Source organism: Seriola lalandi, unplaced genomic scaffold (genome assembly GCF_002814215.2).
Source record: "Seriola lalandi dorsalis isolate HSWRI2012SDOR001 ecotype SW California unplaced genomic scaffold, Sedor1 jcf7180002054940, whole genome shotgun sequence".
Lineage (NCBI taxonomy): Eukaryota > Metazoa > Chordata > Actinopteri > Carangiformes > Carangidae > Seriola > Seriola lalandi.
Window position 1 is genome coordinate 667,759 of NW_019525491.1, and position 20,948 is coordinate 688,706.

The following is a 20,948-nucleotide window of genomic DNA, read 5'->3' on the forward strand; positions in this document are numbered from 1 at the left end:
TTCTCGTCGGGTTCTAAAAATAGTTTAACGAAATAAAAACGTTACAAAAGCTTAACTGTGGAGCAATATCATCCTTGACTCGAGCGTCTCTCAAAGGTGTTGTGGCCATGGAAGGGTGGGGTAGAGCAAAACATGAGAAGGAAATGAGAGTGGCAAAGTTGCTGACACAGTTGCTGAGGGTTCATGTTTTACCTTAGACTGATGTATGCACAAATGTATAGATTGCTCTAAAAGTGTGAAACCTAAGCAACAGTTTTATTTCTTTATTTCTAGCTGTCAGCACGGACTGTTGAATTCATTTCGGGCAGTGTCACCATATTCAAAAATAAGATCTCAAAAAGCGACTGAACCCTAAAGTTCTGCTTCAGGTTTAGATTCATTACGTTAAATTACATTTGATCCTAAAACCAGTTTACATATTGGGGTCATTTATACCGTCACTTGCGAAACTAAGAAAGTTTGTACTGGACCAGAATGTGTGCAGAACCCCCAGGTAGCTGTCACCTTCTGTCAGGTGTATAAATAAAGTCCTCAGCGTCGAAACAGGTGCCAGACTTGAGCAGAATTTGTTACGGAAGTTTATTTATAGAAAGACACAACCAATGGCAAACCATAAATCTTGTTGTATGTGTGTAAGTATGCTACAACTGCTGGTCTGATTATGGCCCCCACGTAGAGCCATATACAGTTTACTGTCGCAGTTGGTCTCATCACTCCATTTTCCCACTTTGAGTATGAAATACAGTAAATCTTGCTGATGGAGCTACATGTTCATCAGCTGTACATCCGTGTCCTTTACAGCCCACATACAAACCTTTTTTTTCAAACCTATCTTTTGGCCGTGGAGAGGGTGTATTGATAATGTTTTATTGTTCCAATGCCCTGTCTTGTTGTACTGCACTGTTTGGGTGTAAATGACCCTCAGTAATGGTTTGTTTGGAACACTCCCCCCAGGACTTTACCCTAAATTAACATGTGCAGCAAACCCTGTCTGTGTAAATGATGGATAAAACTGTCCTGTGTTTTTAGAGGGCTGTGGATTGAGGCAGTCCTGAGGAAATGCATCCCAAAGATGTCCAAAACCATCAGAATCCTCCCTCCAGCTGACTCCCTATTTTGACTACAAGTCTTACAACCGTTCAAGTCTCTGGCTTTAGTCAGTCATAATGCAGCGGTTGGATGTCAGATGTTTCGCTGACCAATTTCGGAGGGGACACCAACATGACGTCAACCGAGAGCACAGCTGACTTTCTACTGATCCAGCACGAGTTTCTGATGTGGTAACAGTTACCCAGAAGCCTCGACCAGCGAGTGCTTATTCTGACAAATGCATGATCCTGTTGGTCCAAGAAACCAAAAGGGAAACAAATCCTGCATGAATAACTCCCCTCACTGATCCTCCATTCTGAGAGAGTTGAGAATAGCAATTAAAATCACTCATTCATGATGTAGGCTTTTTCATCTAAGCCTGCTGGCAAGTCTACTGCACATTGTTGTTTTTTTTACCTATGAATAGCACTGAGTGAATCACTGAGAAGCCGGCTGTGCTGGCTCTCTTTTTACGTCTCTCTTTTCTTGCTCTTCAACAGACTGAGACTGGATGAATGAAAACGCTGGTTCTGTTCACATGGTTGCTGCTGCTCTGCTCCTGGCTCTCCAAAGGGTCTCAGTGACATCAAGTTGCCCCCCCCCCCTCGTCCGTACCCTCCTCTCCTTTCTCAACTTCTGCTGGGTTGGTTGGTTAAATCAGTGAGCATTGGTGGGCGTGAGCATGTGAGTGTGTGTTGGTGCTCCTAGGGCGCATGCGAACTGAGGCCCAAAGGGGAAAGACTTCCACACAGATCTAAGCCAGCTGCCCTGTTTTAAACACTTCACTGCAAGAGGAGTGGAAGAGAGGGGGAACCCGCATGCATCCCCCCTACCAGTGTGCTCAGAGTACACTGGCAACGCAGCTGCCAGCTCTACAAACAGCAGACGAGCAGCTACAAATGGTAAATTTAAAGCTTTGCTGTTAGGTAAAAGGCCGGTCTTGGAGTCCTGCTTCAGATTCTCAGGACCCAAAGGGCACTTGCTGCCCTGAGAGGGGGTCGTTCAAGCAAACTGACCCTTGGGGTTAAGTAGAATCAGTTTGTGTGAAGCTCTGTGGAGGAGGGGAGGAGGGAACAGGCAGCAGTTAGTGGGAGGTGGGAGGCCACGGTGGGGCTCCTGCACTGCTCAAGAAGGAGACGAAGCAGTCGCCGGGAAGCGGGGGAAAGAGGAGGAGAATGGCCACGGGAGAAATCACAACACTTCCCTCCACACCTGAAGACGGCGGCAGCGGCGGCTTTCCTCCTGGAAACTTCAAGGATCCCAAAAGGCTGTACTGTAAAAACGGGGGCTTCTTCTTGAGGATAAAGTCTGACGGGGGAGTGGATGGAATCCGGGAGAAGAACGACCCCCACAGTAAGTACTTCCAGTCCCCTTCTTCTTGCTTTGCACAGCACACAAAGCTTCTTTTTGTTTTTAATATGCAACAGGGAAGTAAGGGTGAAGCCAAAAAAAAAAAAAAAAAAAAAAAAAAAAAAAAAAAAACTCATGGAGGAAAGATGTGAATTTTCCAGCTTACTGAGGTTTACTCTCCATTTCACCTCTGGAAAGTATAATAACCCTCAAATGTTCTCAATCAATGGGAACTTTGATGGAATATGCCAGTTATGTTTTTAGTAAACGTAGTTCACCGTGCTGAGTCACAGCCATTCACACTGCTCTCTGTGTGGTTTACGTCACACGAGAAGGCACAACATGGAGTTAAAACCCAGGATGAGTGGATGCCTGATTTAGAGGTCCCTGACAGTGTCTGAGGTCAATGAACTTAAGCCACTAATGATGAGAAATAATACTGTTATTATAAATTATCAAATTATCTGTACCATCAGACCATCAAGATTTATTTAGCAGCAGTTAGCAACTAATAAAGGGGAAATATTAATGCGTTTGTTCGGCCGGACAACTGCGGTACCCCTCGGGGCCTCTGTATCACTGATTACTTTTTAGTATGTGCCCTAAGTTGCATCATTAAGTGGGAGGGGAGAAGGGGGAACACGAAAGTTGGGTTTCTTCCTTGGAAAACACATGTTTGGAAGTGTATTGCCCCGAGATCCAGTGTGACATTTCAAGCAGGTGCGCCTGATATGGAACCACTTCAAGGACGGAGGAGCTATTTTTAGAATAATTCACTTACCTTTTTAATGTGATTACATTCACTCACTGTTTGTGAGACACAAACCTGAAGTTGTAGTTTAAGTTTGTTTGTATAAAGTATAAAATCCTCCTTTAAGTCGTGGCCTATCATGGGCATAGGAAGAAATACATTCGTAATGAGTCATAAAACAGGAATCAGTATTAATCATTTAGCTGTTTTCTTACGGTTAATGTGACCCGAGCTGTGCTGCATCAATGGTCCTTTTGTTAAAGCTGTGACAGACCTGCCAATTTTTTAGACAACACAATATACCTGCCAGAAAGAGTTGGAAATGTCACCGAATATATCCAGGGATCCTCAAGTGGGATTTTACGGGGGCCTCTACTCCATCGCATTTGTGTTCTTTGTAACGTCTCGTGACAAAGTTTTCCAAGGACAAGATTGCCCATCAAGACACGAGCCACATACCGCTGGACTTACATCGGCGGCCGAAGGACAGATACAGATAGAACTGAACTGAACAGAGACAAGACCAGTCAAGGGAAAGTTTGCCTTTACTCACAATAGCTGTGGGGTATAACATGCCTCATCTCAGCACACTGAGACTAATTATACGTTTTTTTTTTCTCAAGAACACCTCTTTGATCTGTGATATGAATCACAGAGGCAGCGAGCTTAACTGTAGACAGATGTGTGTCTATCCAAAGTCTTAATGTTGGATTAATTCTGGACAGATCCCCTGACTTACCTTACAGGGCCTCTGCTTCCTCTTCGGTGGTTTTGCTTCATGTAAACCATGTTGTGTTGGCAAACAGAGCTGTTTTCTACTAAAGAGGGAAAAATTATGAATACGATGACAGATGAGAGGAGGCCGTCACACAGCCAACAGGTATTGTGTTCACTGTAATGCTACTGTTTGGTGGATGATGTCGGTTCAGCTTCATGTTGGCATCAGCTGTGTTTCATTTATTACTGCAGATAATGTGTCGACCAAAACGTGGAGGAAACCACAAAGAGAAATAAGGAGCTAAATATTGATGCTGATGTTCGTCTGTTTACACAAAAAGAATGAATTTAAATTTTGCTCAGTACAGCGTATCAAAGCTCATCTTTTTTCTTTTTTTTTTCTTTTAGTGATTTTCAGATTCACAGTTTTTCAGAGCTGAATGTTATAAACCGATTTCACCTGGATTTTATTTCCACATGCAACTAAAGATCTGTGTGTTTTCTGTTAGTAGAAGACATTGACAGCTGTGGCTTACAGTTAATTAGATCCTCTTGCAGTAGGTTATTTAAAGACAAAATGCAAATGAGCTGATGGAACACACTCCCTCTAAGTAAGAACACAAAACAAGAAATGGTTAAACAACAGCATATTTGTGATACAATAATTTTTTTTGTATTATTCTTCTCATTTTGACCTGATTTGGAATATCAGCTGTGGGCATGTATAAAGCTGCATTAATCACTATATTTCATATTAACACTCAAATGACGAATAAAAAAACCCAAAAAATAACAGGTAACTGTCACCAACTCTGTAGCTTCCTGGAGCTTAGTTAGCTTCGTTTAGCTCATTTGTTTTATAAATTTACTGGAATATTTTCAATATTTCTTTGAATATTTTTGCTTATTGCTCTTTTTTTTTTTATAAAAAATAATAAAATAAGTGTATCAAACACACCACTTCCCACAATCAAGCTTCAAATGGTTTGTGTGTTTTTGCTCATTTTAACTTTTATGTTTTTCCTCAGTAAAACTTCAACTCCAGGCGACCTCCGTGGGTGAGGTGGTGATCAAAGGAGTTTTTGCTAACCGCTATCTGGCGATGAACAGAGACGGACGACTGTTTGGAGCGGTGAGTGAACTGGATTATCATGATTCAATTTAAAAAAACCTACACAGTTTCTGTTTTGCAAAAGGGTGTTGACATTTCTCTAAATGCATTCCTGTAAAATCGTACAATATAATTTCCTGCAAGTGCACAAAGATTTTTTTATTTCTTTTTTTTTTTATTTTACCATAAGTGCTTTTTGCAAAGAAGTGTTGCACACCTAAAAGTCTTCCAGTTGGCAGAAGCCTCAGTCTTCTGTCATGTGCAACGTTCAAGCTGCTCTGTTTTGGAAACTAAATATTTACCAGCCACCTGACAAGAAATCCTCCCTCGCAAGGAAAGAATTAGGTTGACGCTCATTCGTCATAGTCAGTATTTAAAATAAAGAAAAGCATTTCCACAACATTAAATAGGCCTTATTTTGTATCTACATCTTCTCTACACTCCTCCTCTTTGTTTTGACCAGACTTTGAGTCCAACTGAAGCATCTCTCTCAAACCTTATCAGTTCAACCGTTTCGTCTTTCTTTCCATCCAGCCAAACTGACGCAACAACATTGTGATACTCGTCATGGCAATGCTGACAGGTTTGGCTTTGAGTGTTGAAAATCACATTGTGTCACATGACTTAACCCTAAACCTTGATTTTGTACCATATGCACCTATGGTCCAGACTGACTAAAACAAATATGTGTAAGAACATGCAATTTATTTGACTCTGAGAAAAATAAACTGAGATGCAGTACCTGGCTCCGCTAACATGTTTAGTAACTCTGTAAAATTCAGGCCCATAAAATACTGGCGGTCAGGATGAGTCTAGATGCCCGTGGAAGAGAAATGTGAGTGGCTGAACGATGGGACTTGTAGCATTTGCAGGCTTTTATTGTGAATTTTTTTGAATCTCCCGGAACGACCTGACAGTCATGGTGGTGATGGTGAAAGCAGAGATAGGGGTAGTTCTTGGTCTGGGAGACAAGAACAGATTCTAACCCTTCAGATATTTAAGGAGTGGTAGACGGGTTCGTGAAACAGGGCAAGACATAGAGCATTCGTCCAGCCGTGATTAAATTTGTAAATGAGAGGAAACGGAAATGATGGAGAGGCTTGACATTTCTGAGAGAAGATTTCAGCAGGAAGAGACAGAAACTAATCAGCAAGAGAAACAAAGTCGGAGAAAAGATATTCCTTACTGAACTTTTGCAGCAACGTCATTATTACGCCCGTGACGTCTGATGTTCTACAAAGTGCACCGGGGTTTGTGTTGGAAGGTCTTACTGGTAACTCCTAGTGTCTTTCTGTTTGGCAGCAGGACGTCTGCAGAGCGTTTTAAGAGCTTTGGAAGTTTTCAGGAAATGACAGATTGTCTGACAGACCAGCAGACAAAGTCACTTTATATTAGTTGCGTTAATTCAGAACAACAGAAACTCTGCACATGCTCTCACCACTTTGATGGACATACTGTACATGAACTTGGGTCTTGAAGAAAACAAGTAGTTTTCACAGTGCGTACTGTCCACAGCCGTGACAGCTGTCGGAGGCATCTGTGGCTTAGAGAAGCACCTTGGGGCAAAAAAAAAAAAAAAAAGTCGTCGGTTTGATTCACTTTGCTTCTCTGCTCACGGATGGAAAGAATGCAGAGGTCAAGTGTCTGTGTGTGTAAAAACATACTTGGCCAATAAAGGAAAATAAATAATAATGAAAAAGTTATCTGAAAGGATTTCCTGAATGTTCACGAGATAGCCAACGCCAGCTGGGCACCACCGCTGGCCTGTTGCCATGGTGTTGTTGCTTACAGTGGCAGTCTGAAATGTTGGCGACGGATGTGGTTTTGGTGGTTGTGAAGATTTGTCTGCAGTCCATGTAATTTGTAAGAAGCACTTCCTCCTAATGAGAAGCTACAGCAACGAGGTGCCTCCCAAGGCGTTGCTCTGCTCTACTCATGTGGAAAATCATTAAAAAAGATCCACAAGACAAAACCCACTCTCTTCTTATTACCATGTGCAGAATCAAAATAAAGAAAAGATAGGATATGAAGAATAACATTTGTTGATGCCAAAGAAATTAAAAATTAATTTACCCTAATTTAGCATTTTGAATCGATGTGTCTATAGTCTGGATTATCCTGAGTATTAGATCCTGACTGATGTGTTATATTAATATAACTGTTGTAATCATTATCATCGAGTTGGTTTAGACTTTTGTTCTGCAGATGAGATCTGTGCAAGTTTGAACTTATTTTCAATATTTATTCCGACCTAAACTTTTAACAAAAAACTGAATAATACTGAAAAACTTTTTCATGGCTGAATAATATATTTTATGAATGTAAAATGAACTTTACAACACCTTAGATTACATTCTTAAATTAAAGGTTCCATATAGTATAAAGGTAGATGTCCATGTCTTCTTTGATTATAAGGCAGGTCTAGATTCTATATTAATACTGAGAAAGTATCAAAGAGAGAAATGCACACAGCCTGTATTCAGACACTGAGCCTTAAAATGAGCCGTCAGAACTTCTGTAACTTTGTGATGTCACAACAAAGCAGTCACTGCTCTCAGCCATGCCCTCTGCCCCGCCCACCTGGACCCACCATCCAACCTTGTAGGATTTGGTTTTTCTGAGTGTTTACCTGAAATCTGCTATATTTTTGTTGGATCGCTCAGGGAACGGAGATGTAAAACTACATTGAGATAATTTTTGGCTCTTAAAACCAAAAATGTATCTTCTTACGGATCAACACTTCAAATAAAAGAAAATAGAATAAATTAAATAAATTGAAAGAAAATAATCAAAGACCGGATACAGTGCTCTATGCTTGCTATGTTTAGGCTTGCACTAGCTCAGGTGAGATATCTTCACTGTTGCATATTTTCAGCATTGAGGTAGTCCTGGGTGTTTATTGCAAGCTCAAAGAAAACCTCCTCTGACTAATGGCTTCATCGCAAGGTTCGACTAAAAACAGAAACTAAAACAAAAGCCTCTTGTGGGAGAGGGTGTAGGGCCGTTAACGCCTAGCGAGACAGTGAGATTTTGGCCAGACGTCGTGTAATTAATGTTTTCTTCATGTTTTCTACAAAAGAATAATGTTAAGAGTGGAGCTTGTGTAAGAACTAAAAAAGATTTAGTAACACTTTAACTGATCTTCATGTTCTTATTTCCATCAAACCCAAGTTTATCTTTGACATGTTGTCTGGTTGTTTCAAGTCTTCAGATTTATCGGTTCATTCATCTCTGGGTTTAATGTTTGATCATGATTCAAGAGAGCTTTAATAGTGTCAGTCAGACATGGTTTCTTTAAGACCAAAAAAAAAGTCTTTACTGTATTAGTCTGAAACTGAGCAGAAATTCTTCTAAACCAACAGTCTCCTTCAAAATAAAGGCATTTAGTTCTGGGGTGCTTTATGTGGTAATTTCATAAAATGTCAGCATTACAACGACATATATTAAACAAATTCAATCAAATATCATCTGAACAAAGTAGTTTATTTGAAGAAATGCCACTTCAAGTAACCAGATTTCCCTTCAGGTTGAAAACACAAGCAAATAATTATTAGCTTTTTGAAACAAAACAAAAAACAGACGTTTATATTAAATGTACAGACTTGAGGTCTAAAGCTCAGTTTCCATTAGTTGGAGTACTGTAAATAAGGAGCAGCGCTGCCAGAGCCCATATTACAGACTAGTTTCACAGTTTTCTTACATTTCTTCAGTTCGCAGGCTAATTTATAATATACTGGGATAGCAGCAGGTTTGATCCTCTCAGCACCGAACATCAAATTAAACTTTACGTATGTGTTATTCCTCTGTCTTTCTCTGCAGAGACGAGCTACGGATGAATGCCATTTCCTGGAGCGGCTCGAGAGCAACAACTACAACACCTATCGCTCCAGGAAGTACCCGAACATGTATGTGGCTCTGAAGCGGACAGGCCAGTACAAGTCCGGAAACAAAACGGGACCGGGTCAGAAGGCCATTCTCTTTCTTCCAATGTCCGCCAAGTGCTAATCTGGGATCCTTTCAAGAAATATTAAAAGTCTTAGTGGCAACGACGAAGAAGAAGACGAAGAATAAGAAGAAGAAGATGTGACGGCAATGAAGACAGAGTGTTGCCCAAAATAGCTGTGATCCTTTCCAACTGTTAACATCCTAACAGTTCAGTTTTTGTTTTTTCATCTTGAGCATGTCTGCTCTTATTCAGCTTTACTTCCAAACCGTGGCACACATTCACACCTGGCTGCTTCCCAGTAAAAAAAACCAACAGGCCGCTACTCGAGTGCCACTGGAGCCAGGATGCCTTGCTCAAGCGCACCTCAACAGAATGGCAGCACAGCATTATTTTGTTCATTTGATGTACACAGATCTTCCCTCTCTGTCTGAGGGCAACCTTCTGATCACAGGCCTGCTTCCCACCCTTCACTTAATGACTGTGTAAGTCTGAGTATTTTGTCAAAAGATGTGTCGCGCAGATGAAGAGGATTCAGAAGATGCAATCAAATCCTGAGCTCTTGTGACTTGAAGACGAGAGAAGAGAAAGGTCTGAACAAAATAACTAGATTTTTAGAATTTTTGATCTTGTAACTCAAATTTTTGTTTTAACAGACCTGAACACAGTGAACACACTAAAATCAAAACCAAGGCTAAACTGTTTTTTCTACTTTCTACTTTTTCTACACACTCGTCAGCATATTGACGCACTTAAAGGGTTTGTAGCTGGTTTCCTGCACTTGTCTTCATTTTTTGATAAAATTCTGTTCCTCTGTTGTTCTTGTATGATTTGAGATTTGTGCAAAATGCTCTGACGGTGCGTTGCACAGAAGCATGATTATAACTATTGAAAGGCAGGTTCCTTGGGAAAAAAAAGATGCTTTGTACTTTTTTTTTTTTTTTAACTAGCCAGTTGGAAACTTTAGCAAGGCAGCATGAATTAATCTCGTTAACAAGCTAAAATTAGCAAAACTCGGCATCGATTGTGAAATGATTTGTTCCCAGTCAAAAACACAGCAGATTTCAGAACTGTGCCTTCAAGAATAAAACCAGCTGCTCACAGCCACTGTTGCCTAGCAGCAGTTTACTTCCAACATGGCCGCCAGCAACTGTTAAATAAACCGTATAAGACTGTTCAGTCCTGCAGGTACCACAGTTCCTTTAAAAAACACAAAGTGAATGTGCTTCAGTTCAGACTATTGCACCATATTTCTTCAATAGTAACAGTTAGTGTGTGAAACACATGGCAAACATTAACTCCAGTCATAAATACACTTTAAATATGAGTAACGCTGACAACCATGTGTCAACATAAGTAGCCATGATTCGCTAGAACCCCATCAGTTTGATGATGGCGCACTAGGACTTTGGTGTTGGGGGAAGCTGTCTGTGGTACAGCTGGTAGAACATCCCCGAGTAGACAGCAGGAAGCTCCTCCATGCTGAGGTCGATCTCGCCGAAGCCTCGCTCTAGGCCGTGAAGCAGAAGCCTGGCTACGCGAGAGGTTATGGGCGTGGTGTCGTTTGTCTTGGCCAGCTCGGCGAGGTCCAGCCACTCGCAGCGCAGGCATTCCTGGGTGCAGAAATTGATGTCGTAGGTGAGCGGGCTGAGTCGGCAGATGATGTACATGTCCGACATGCCGAAGGCGCCGGGGTGGTTGTGCTGCTGCCGGATGCTGAGCAGAGATCTGAACTCGGAGCGAACGCCGGTTTCCTCGAAAACTTCACGTACGGCGGTGACACCTGAGAAAGATTGATTCAAATGTGTGTATATCTATATACATGTACACAGTATATATGGAGGCATTCAAAAGATCCTGACAGGAAGGAATATATTCATGTTCCCTGTCAGAATCACGTTGCAGACTGATGTTTAGATGTCGGGGAAGAGAAAATACATATATTTTTTGTAAAGATGAACATTTGACGCTGCTTTTTGGGTGGGGTCACGTATATAACATTAAAGCTGCTTTTAAAATGTTAAAGAAGGTGAATAGGGAGAAACTCTTTGCATATATATCATGTGCCTTATTTTGTAAAGTTCAAATGAATGTAAATGTATCAATCTTTAATCATAATATCAAAACTGAAAGGATTTAGCTATAGACGTACTGTATTAGTTTGTTGCTCTGTTGAGCGTGACACTCACCGATATTTTCTCCTGGATCAGACAGACCACCGGGGAACTTCCAGGCATTCTTTGTCTGAGATTCAAGAGCAAAGTTCAACATTAACATCAGTGTAGTGATAGATGGCACTGCTGTAAATGTTTCTTCGAGTAATATCAACATGAACAGGTCACTCGTTTCTTTAAAGCAGTGGTGATATCTTTAAGTATTGGCGTAGTGTTTCGGTAGTCAGTAGATCATGTGTACAAAGGGACTGTCTTACGTATCTGAACTAATAATTATACACACAGAGATGTTCAATGCTCTGATCTGAGCATCCTTTCATTTTATGTTTTATATTTAGTGCCTCACTCTGGAGACTTTTGATGCGGTGAAGTGTGTGTCTTCCAAAAACTGTTTCACCACTTATCCTTGATATTTAATAACAGTATGCTGCTGGTTAAATTATGAAGTCAGTGTTGTGTATATATATTTTTGTAGTTACTAAACGAATTTTGTACGCTATACGCTCCGTTTTCAGAAATGCTATTTCATCTAAGATTTTCCTAATTTTAGCAAATCCTCTCTTTGTGGGGGAAACACAAATGCACTACAGCATTTATTTTCATGTATTGTCGACAGAATGCTATATTTTTCGAAGCTGTATCTAAAATGTGCTGGTAGAAAGGAAGAAATAAAGAGATTTTGTGTAACTCTAATCAGTCTGATCGGTGTGGTTTTTCAGAGTAAAAGTTCTCATTCCCACAGGAACTTTAAGAGCTGAATGTGAAAATAATAATCCTCGAGACTTGGTGGAAGCATGCCTGCCATACGCAAACTGTTCACACCAAATCTACCGGGAAATGGTGCGTAAATGTCATCAGACAATGATTAAATTAAACACTCGCCCATGACATCATTCATCTCTTCGATGGATGAAATTACCTTCGGGCCACCAGGGATCTGTTTAGCTGTCTTTTGTACTGATGTGAGAGCGATAATGTCCTGGTTTCCTTTCAGGAAGTTCGTAACCCTTCGTGAGCTCTGAACTGGCTTGGTCTGCCAGAGACGCTCGACTGCCAAGGGCCAGGCTGTTATAAAGCCCATTTCCAGTAAACAGCTCGATGGGGAGGAGGAGGAGGAGGAGGAGGAGGAGGAGGAGGAGGAAGAGGAGGAGGAGGATAGGATAGGAAGAGATAAAAGACTCTCCACACTCCCAGACCTCTAACTGCTTCCCTCTTCTTCTGGACAAAAGCCATCGACATACATTATACGCTCTCCAGATTCCTAAGTGGGACACGTGTTACATGTTGTATAAAATGAAAGTCCAGCAAAGAGGTCCACTTAAATTCTGTCAGTTATACTGTGAACTACATTTGCCTTATGATCCACATTGCACAGTAACCATGTGTCACTACTCAGGCTATTTCCACTGGACCTGCTAAGAGAAAAAATGAGAGTGAAGACTATGAAACCAACTAATTTAAAGCCACACAAGGATTTAAATTGTATAATATTTCAATCATTTAACTCTGTTATAAATATGTTTTTTCCGGGGTAAATACTTTTTAACAGAACATTTAACAGTATCTGCAGATAGTTTTAGTTTTTGTTTGGGAAAGTTTTGAAATGTCCAAACAGGACTGTAATAGTTTCTGTTGTTATTGAGGCAGAGATGATTTCTTCTCTTTTCAGCAGATATTTGAACTGTGAAATATTTTTCTCCTCTGGAAGTTTCAGCCTTTCACTTCTTAATGGTTCTTTGACAATGAATGATGGCACGTGTTAAAAAAATTAAAAAACAGGATCTTTGGTACTTGATTGTTTTCATTATCTATTAAGTTTAAGCATGTTTTGGTGATTGTTTAATTTATAAAAATCTGTAAAGTAACCGTTTTGTTCAATTAACAGATATTCAGTTTATTATGGGGCAGATTAAATGTTAAAATTTTCATACAGTCTTTCACAATGTTGTTGTTTAGAGCCGATAATCCAGTTCGGCCAGTTCGACTATTTTGTTGGCAACCTCTGCAGTGCTGTGGTGGTGGGGTTGTGTAAATGGGAAAATTGTCTAAAATAATACTGAAGCATCGGATGTGAAAGGGCTTTTACTCACTGCCTCATTTATATCAAGTTGAGTTAGGTGGTATTTCTAAAAACATAATTACTTCCCAAATTGCTGCCCCATTGTGCAATCACTTTTTGCAAATTGGTCGCAATCTCATTTTGGCCAACTGAGGATACAAACAAATCCGAGTGGAAAGGTTTCTAAAAGAGGCCTGTTGTAAGTGAACCTAATAACAACTCGAGCACCACAGCGAGGCTCTGTGAGGGTCCACAGAAACAGACACTCACAAAGTTGTTTGAGCGCATTCAGCCCGTGTAAACACCGTGTTTGCTTGAGGTCAGCTAATGTTGTGTGGGGCTAGGCTAAATGTGAGAGGGAGCTGAAGGGCTGAGAGGATTTCTACCCACGTTTGGATCAACAGAGGCAACATACAACTCACTAAACAAACAAAACTAATCTGACATTTTTAGCAGCAGCGGCAGCATCATGACTGACGGTTCATTTTGAGGATGGAGGGAGCAGCTCTATGGTTCACCCAACAGGAGATGGTGGATACCTGCCAGAAATGTCATTTTACCTGCCAAAATATGTCAGTATTTACATTTTATAGAAACATGTTGCTCTCCTTTATTAACTCTACCTAGTATGTATATATATATGTATATATATATATATATATATATGTATAAATATATAAAACCACTGGTCTGTGCTTACAGCTTAATTTTTCTAATGCTGAATTCCTGATTGAATTTTCATTCATGAAATTTCGTACGGTTCTCTGAGGTCAAGCATTGTTACAGCCAACACAATGCATGGATGAAGTAAAACATAAGGAAAAGATGAATGTCTTGTAATTGCAATGATAAATATTGAAATAATATGTTATATATGGTATAAATAGTCCATTAACTTTAATGAATGTGACGGTATGACAGTGTGTGACACATATACCTTGTTTCGGTCTTGGACAACAAGAACTTTTCCATTGGACTCGTCAACGACTGCACCTAGAGCAGGGGAAAAAAGAAAAGAAAAGTCAGTCACTTTAAATATTATGCAAGCACTCTCCCCCAGTATACACAGTAATCTGATCCACATTCTGCACTGAAGGAGTTACTGTGAGAACAATTTCAATGGAGACCTATTGGCAGCGTAGCTCAGAGTTAATCATTACGTTGGACACGACATAAAACTTGCACAGTGTCGAGGAAAAAGCCTGGACTTGAGTCTCTGCCGGGCCTCAGACAACACAACACAACACAACAGCTGCCTGCTCTGTTTTATATTTTGTCACTGATGTTGAAGATGACTCCAGTCTGCAGACAAACCTGACAACTAAGAAGATGGGAATTTTACTTGATTCCACCTCTTGAACTGTTAAAAGTGGCTTTACACGAGAGTGACGGCCAAAAATACCAAAAATAAAACTGCAATAAAGTGCCACTTCAGATTTATCCGAAGTGCCTGGAGTTCATTACAGCTTTAGTGGCCTCTGAGGGCTTCAGACCTCAGTGTGTTTCTTCCAAACTTGTTTCTGCTCTCAAAGAAAGGAGCGAGTCAAGGATGGGGGATGATGTGCGAATGGGATCGGTGCCCACTGTCGGACAGTCTCTCCCTGAAGCTGTTAATAGTTCAGGCAATAGAAGAAAAAACAGAGGTCGAGCACACCTTGGTGTTGGATTGTCTGTTTCAGAAGGTTTCCAGTTCTGCTGTTGTAAATTCAGACGCTGTATGACGATCTGACAGGCACTTTGTTTGAGGCATTCTGAGGACTTCACCTTAAACCGGTGACACCTGATTTTTCTGGCCACTTGGGGGCAGCAAAAACAAGCTGGAAACACAACAACTGGCATCACTTTAAAAAGCTGATATGGCAAATCTGCCTATTGACACGTGCTCAACCACCCAATGGATGCAAGTCCAATATTCACTCTCCTTCAGCTTCTGTTTTGTTCACCATCAACTCAGGAGGAAAGATTTTTTGGCTCTTTAGCTGCTAAAGGTTCCACATATGTTCACTTGCTAAACGCTAACTTTGACCGCCTGCTGGTTGGTGCTGAAAAAGATGGCTTCCGGTCGCCTCATCAGAACTTTTTCCACTGAAAGTGAAAGTGAAACGACGCTGGTGAAGATGGACGAGGGAGAACCAGAACAGTAAAGTTGTTGGCCGGACTACTAAAACTCCTTAGATCTGACAGAGGCTGCAAGTTTGTGTGATAATTCTCTGTGGGTTTGAGAAACACCTTTCATCCACAAGTAGCCATGTGATCCATGGATAGTATAAAAATGTTGATTATAGGCGCTTTAACGTCAGCACTAAATATAGAGTAAATATAGACAAACTCGTGTGGACTGGTTCCTGAAATGGACCATTGTGATGCATCAACTGAGTTACCAAAGCAAAGTGCGTCAACATCTGAAAATAGGGGGTTAAAATAAAAAAGGATATGGGTAAAGACAAAATTCTTTACTTTCCTGAGTCTAAACAGAGTCCGAGTGACTCAGCTGTGCTTGTGAATGATGTCGACATCCCACTCCACCATTTAACATTTTTCTCTCCTGTTTGAGCGGTTTTTCTTTTCAGCAGGTAGTGACTAAGAGAGGCAGCTATGTGCTGCTGTTGACAGCTCAGCAGGAGGATGAAGAGGAGGGAAAACGGGCCACTTTCTTTTCCGGTGGCTCCGTCTGACCGAGCGAGACGGGCCTCCTTAAATGAATGTCACAGATGTGTAAAGAGGGATGGGTCGTCTTAAAGGCCTGACTTGGACTTCCAAGTGGAAATTGATGTCATCCCCGATCCCCGTGCCATATGGCGCTTCACCGGAGGAGGCCTGGTTGCTGCTAAGGGAGGCTATCATTATGTAGCTTTAAGTCCAGGAAACAAAATGCTCAACAGGAGCAGGGGGTGTGGGGGTGTGTGTGTGTGTGTGGGGGGGGGTTAGGAATTATAAGACAAAAAGCTCAGGAACAATCATAAGAGAGGAATAATAAAATAAAACCTTTTAATCGCTTGAGGTTACAGTCGACTTCTTGGCCACAAGAAAAGCTATTAAGGTATTAAATTGACCAGTATTGTTTTGTCCATGACACTGATTTTACTTCTTAGTTTGTCAGGAAAAATCATCGATCGCTGTTAATGCACAAGATTAAGCCACTGAATTCGTTTTTACACACACATGTACTGTAAGGTGGGGAGCCGGAACTGAGAAGACTGAACACCGTCCAAAGCACAATTATTAGAGGATTCATGAGTCACTATGTGATGCATTGAGCTAATACACACTCCTGTGATTCATAATAATGATGCTGATGGGTGTGTGTATCAGCCAAAATGTATTTCCTTTACTCTATTTCTTGTCATGGCTCTGTGAAGTGCAGCTTATTCAGCCTGTGGTTGGGTGGACACGGGACATTTAATTTGATATTACTCAGCCAGTCTGACCTGCTGCAAAACACCCCGCTTAAAAAGAAAACATGTACAAATTAATGGGATTAACGATAAAAAATAATGGATGATAGAACAGTCTTTGTGACCACCACATTACCTTGTTACTTATATTACTGCCACCCCCCCTCATGCTGTATTCTCAGATACTTCTTACCTACTGTGAATGAAAAGAAAACTCTGGCATTTGACCAATTAGTGGTGATGCACCGACACAAGATCTTTTTGACCTCCACATAAGTGCTTCTGATGTTTGGGTTCAGATCAGACACTTTAAAAGCCTCATCAGCTCATAATGCTCTACAATGATGTTATTAAATATCATAGTAAGTTCAGTTATTGGTGTTTTGAAATCTATAACAATAAGTGATTAAACTCAGGCCGTTTAACTGCTGTTTTAAAACTGTTTTTCCCATAAATTACTGTCTGTGTATTAATGTCTTATTTGTTTTCCTCTTATTGCACACGCATCACATACTCACATTTTCTGCTATTATTTTGATATCATTATAAATATATATTATTGCTGCATTTTATCGTCTATATTTTGAATGTTAATTTCTCATTATTTTTATGTAGCCACATTATTTTGCGATATTTCTACATACTTCTGTGGAGGCTTTAAATAGCCCATTGGGCTTTTTGCCATCGCCCTGCACTGTACGCTATTTGTTTTCCTTTGTCATTTTCTTTGTATTTTAAATTGAGCAAAATAAATTAAACTACTAACTGTGCTATAATGAAAGTTGAAACTATATCTAGGATCTCGAATATTTCACAGCTAATTTACAGGACGAATGTTTTACAATCAATGCAAAGTTGCACCTTTTAGGCCTGAATGTGGGTGATGTTCCCATCTTTGAACCACAGACAGCAAGCACACAAAGAAAAACAAGTATCTAAACAGCTGCGTATTTCAGATTCTTCATCTTGGTTTCATCATTGTTTCCCCCGATGAGGGGGGACATAACTCTGGCAACAAAGAGGGAAATTCTGGTCCCCATTCCTCCCTGAAGGATGCTCTGGACATGTTCTGACATGCTTCAAGTGCATCCACTCTTTGGTAAAGGTATAAACGGCATTCTGCCCTCTGCTGGACAGTCGGGAACGTAGCACAGGAGGGAAGCAGCAGCAGCAGCAGCAGAAGCAGCAGCAGCAGCAGAAGCAGCTCCTCCTTTTGTTGCCTCTCACCCCAGATTCACAATCCTGATGAGTGAATTTCCATTTACGCAAGTGAAATGGGCCAGAACGTTACAGCCCAACAGACAAACAACCTCTTACAGAAAAACAAACCTGTGGTGGTTTTTTTGTACTGACTTAATGCAGGTCAAAGTTTAATATGGTTTTACTTTTATGTTTATCAAAAAGAGGTAACAGAATGGATTTTGTCTTTAAAAAAAAAAAAAATGTACATCAGTCTCAGTAGTGATGCAGCTCCAAACATTAAAAAAAAAAAACATGTGTAACTGCAGTCAGTCCCTCTCTGGTGCAGTCTGATGCCAGCTTTCATTTCCCTGCTGGGATGAAGTTAACTTTGCTTCCATATCAGTAGCGAGTTTCTGTTTGTGGGTCTCGGGAGTTTGCGGTCAGCTCGATCAATCGGAGGGTAAAGTCAGACCAGATGGGACTCTGCCGGTCTCAGCCTGAAGGCTCCATAGTGAAGGGTGGGCTGGATAAATGCCTCCAGTCAGCAGCCAGAATCAGTGAGCATACACATTAGACTCATGACTTCAGGTAATATGATCTGACACTCAACATTATTAAATAAGACAGCAAAGTACAGTATATGCTGTAGATACTCATGGATGTTACTGTATATTCATGTGACAGTGACCTGAGAGGTTTTTCAGGTCTGCAGCGAACCGTTATTTTAATTATTGATTCATGTGATGATTATTTTCTAAATTCCTAGAGCCTACGATGATGTCATCAGTCCAAACCCCAGTTTACAATAATATAAAGCAGAATAAAACAGCAAATCCTCACGTTGGAGACACTATTGAACAACGGATTCATCTACTAATTGTTTCAGCTCTATTGTTTTTAATGACTGACTGTTAAATGTTCCGTTTAATTCTATTGTACATCATATTTTTGATTTTGATGAAATTGTACTGTGTTTGCTCAGACAGTGATATTTCCTTCATAGGCACAGATTCTTCCCTCTGCCATGGAGGTTATATTTTCACCTGTGTTTGTTTGTTTGTTGGTTAGCTTGTTTGTTTGTCAGGGGGCATGGGACAGGGAAGAACCCATTATATTTCCTTATCACTTCCCTTGCGAGACACTTTTGGGAATTTCTCAGGAAATAATGTTTGTATCTTGTTGTAAATAATCAGACACATTTATGATGTTGAGATCTATGACTTTGTCCAATTTGTTGCAGATCCAGATAATAATCTGGGCCTGACAGACATTTGTAGGATTGTTTCACCTTGGTGGAGATATTTCTTCTACTGAGTGCCACTGAAGTTTAAAATATTATGGAAGATTCGTGGTTTAAACTGTATCTTTTTTTTTAATATGGAGGACACAGATAATAAGCAGTAATCAGCAGTTATAACATGAGTGCTGACAAAGCCAGTAAACGACAAAATGGTTTTTGTGTAATATGACAAAATTTGAATTGAAATAATATCAGTAATATATAATAACATCAGTTAAGTTTATGTGAAGCACATATAACACCATCCTCACTTGTTCGTTTCACAAAATAATCTTAACTGAAGGTTCATTTATTAGCCTTTCTCTGGAGCTTTTAACTGTATTTCACAGTCTTCATTAGCTCTGTGACAACTGTACAAACTCTATCTGCTGATAAAGACGATGTGTGAGATGTGGTTGAAAGGTATTAAGCTACGATTATTTGGTCAAACTATTTCCAAAGTCAAAACTGAACTTTGAGGCTGTAATATCTGTACCTGCCACTCCAACTTGGTGAGTTGCAAACCCCGGCAGTCTGCTTTCCCCTTCCCCCAGCCAGAGCGACAGGACGGCGTGGTCATGTGTGGCGTGGTGGAAGGTGAAGCCGTGAGTAGAAGCTGCGGCAGCACATCGACTCAGTGAGATGGGTACTCGAAGCCACACGGCCACCTTCCCCTCAGATTTCCACTGCACCAAAGACTCTGTGGAGTGCACAAGTCAGATGTTTAAAAATTGTGTTTTTCATGATGCAGTTTTATTTTGTTTTAACAGCAAACTGCAGAAACAGACAAGAAATATGTGGAGGATATGACATTATGAAAAGCGACAGATACTTTTAAAAGCACATTTCCGCTTATCTGGATTGTACAAGAGATAGGAGATTTAAAATAATAAGAGAGAATGACAAACAGCAGGCACAGTTTGGAGGAAGTGGCCTCGATGTGAGAGAAGCAGATTTTCCAAACAGAAGGTTGATACTGTGAATCCTGGAGAAATTGTAAGAATTAAGGTAGAAAAAAAAATAAAAATCACAAGCGCTTTAATTGTTCATTAAATGTTGTCATTTTGATTTTGGGTAAGATACTGAGTGCTGAATTTCTCCTAGAGAGTTGATGTGTGGACTAAATGGAGAAGACGGTTTCTGAAAACAACCACCATAAGTCAAATAATTAGGTTTGTTTTTAAAAACAAGTAGTCAATTGATGATGACAAATGTTTCAAATGTCATTTTAACTGACAGCTTCTTCGTGCATCCATATGCTACTTAGTTGCTGCAAATATTAAGACCATTAGCAACTATTTAAGGCAAGTAAACATTAACTTACAAACATAACAAGACCCTGAAATCTGCTTTAGATATTGAAAGCAGTTTTAGATATTTAACCTACCACTCATTTAATTACCACAGACCCCAAATTAAATGGGATCTAAAACAATGCATGCCATACTCCCATATTTATTCTATGAGTCTTATGCACACACACACACACACACACACACCATGAATCACTGTCCTGCTTTGTGGTCAGTGACTGAGGCAGGACACACACACACATCCACACACATACACACATACACACATACACACACACACACACACTCACACACAGCAGACTTTAATACAACAAACCTTGCAGTAATGTGCTAAATAAACATTCGCTGATGTCAGCCGGTAAACCGATGTCAGCCAGGTTCACCGTGACTCCACCGAATCGGTCCACCTTCCCCGCCAGAGGACCGCCGGTCCCCTCCACGCTGTGTAACTGGGAACGACTTGCTGTGCACGAAAACGCACGGACAGGTATACGTGCGGGACAAGACGTCCTGCCGCGGAGCCCTCCTCTCACCAGCGGTATAAGTTTGTAAACAAAGCCACGGGCAGCCATGTTTAAAAAAAAA

At 40.6% G+C, this 20,948-nt stretch overlaps 2 protein-coding genes across 2 annotated transcripts; one reads left to right on the forward strand and one right to left on the reverse strand.

The window, feature by feature from the left end:
- The first annotated feature begins 1,722 nt into the window (after positions 1-1,722).
- fgf2 (fibroblast growth factor 2) lies at positions 1,723-11,828 on the forward strand. The gene is made up of 3 exons (XM_023393587.2): positions 1,723-2,442; positions 4,936-5,039; positions 8,838-11,828. Exons 1-3 carry the CDS (start codon positions 2,265-2,267, stop codon positions 9,021-9,023), a joined length of 468 nt encoding a protein of 155 aa, XP_023249355.1. The 5' UTR covers positions 1,723-2,264; the 3' UTR covers positions 9,024-11,828.
- Positions 8,481-20,938, reverse strand: nudt6 (nudix (nucleoside diphosphate linked moiety X)-type motif 6). Its single transcript, XM_023393584.2, has 5 exons — positions 20,680-20,938; positions 19,547-19,750; positions 14,132-14,187; positions 11,151-11,205; positions 8,481-10,744 (listed from the first exon to the last, which is right to left on the reverse strand). The coding sequence occupies exons 1-5, from the start codon at positions 20,933-20,935 to the stop codon at positions 10,362-10,364; spliced, it is 954 nt and encodes a 317-aa protein (XP_023249352.1). The 5' UTR covers positions 20,936-20,938; the 3' UTR covers positions 8,481-10,361.
- Between the last annotated feature and the right edge of the window lie 10 nt (positions 20,939-20,948).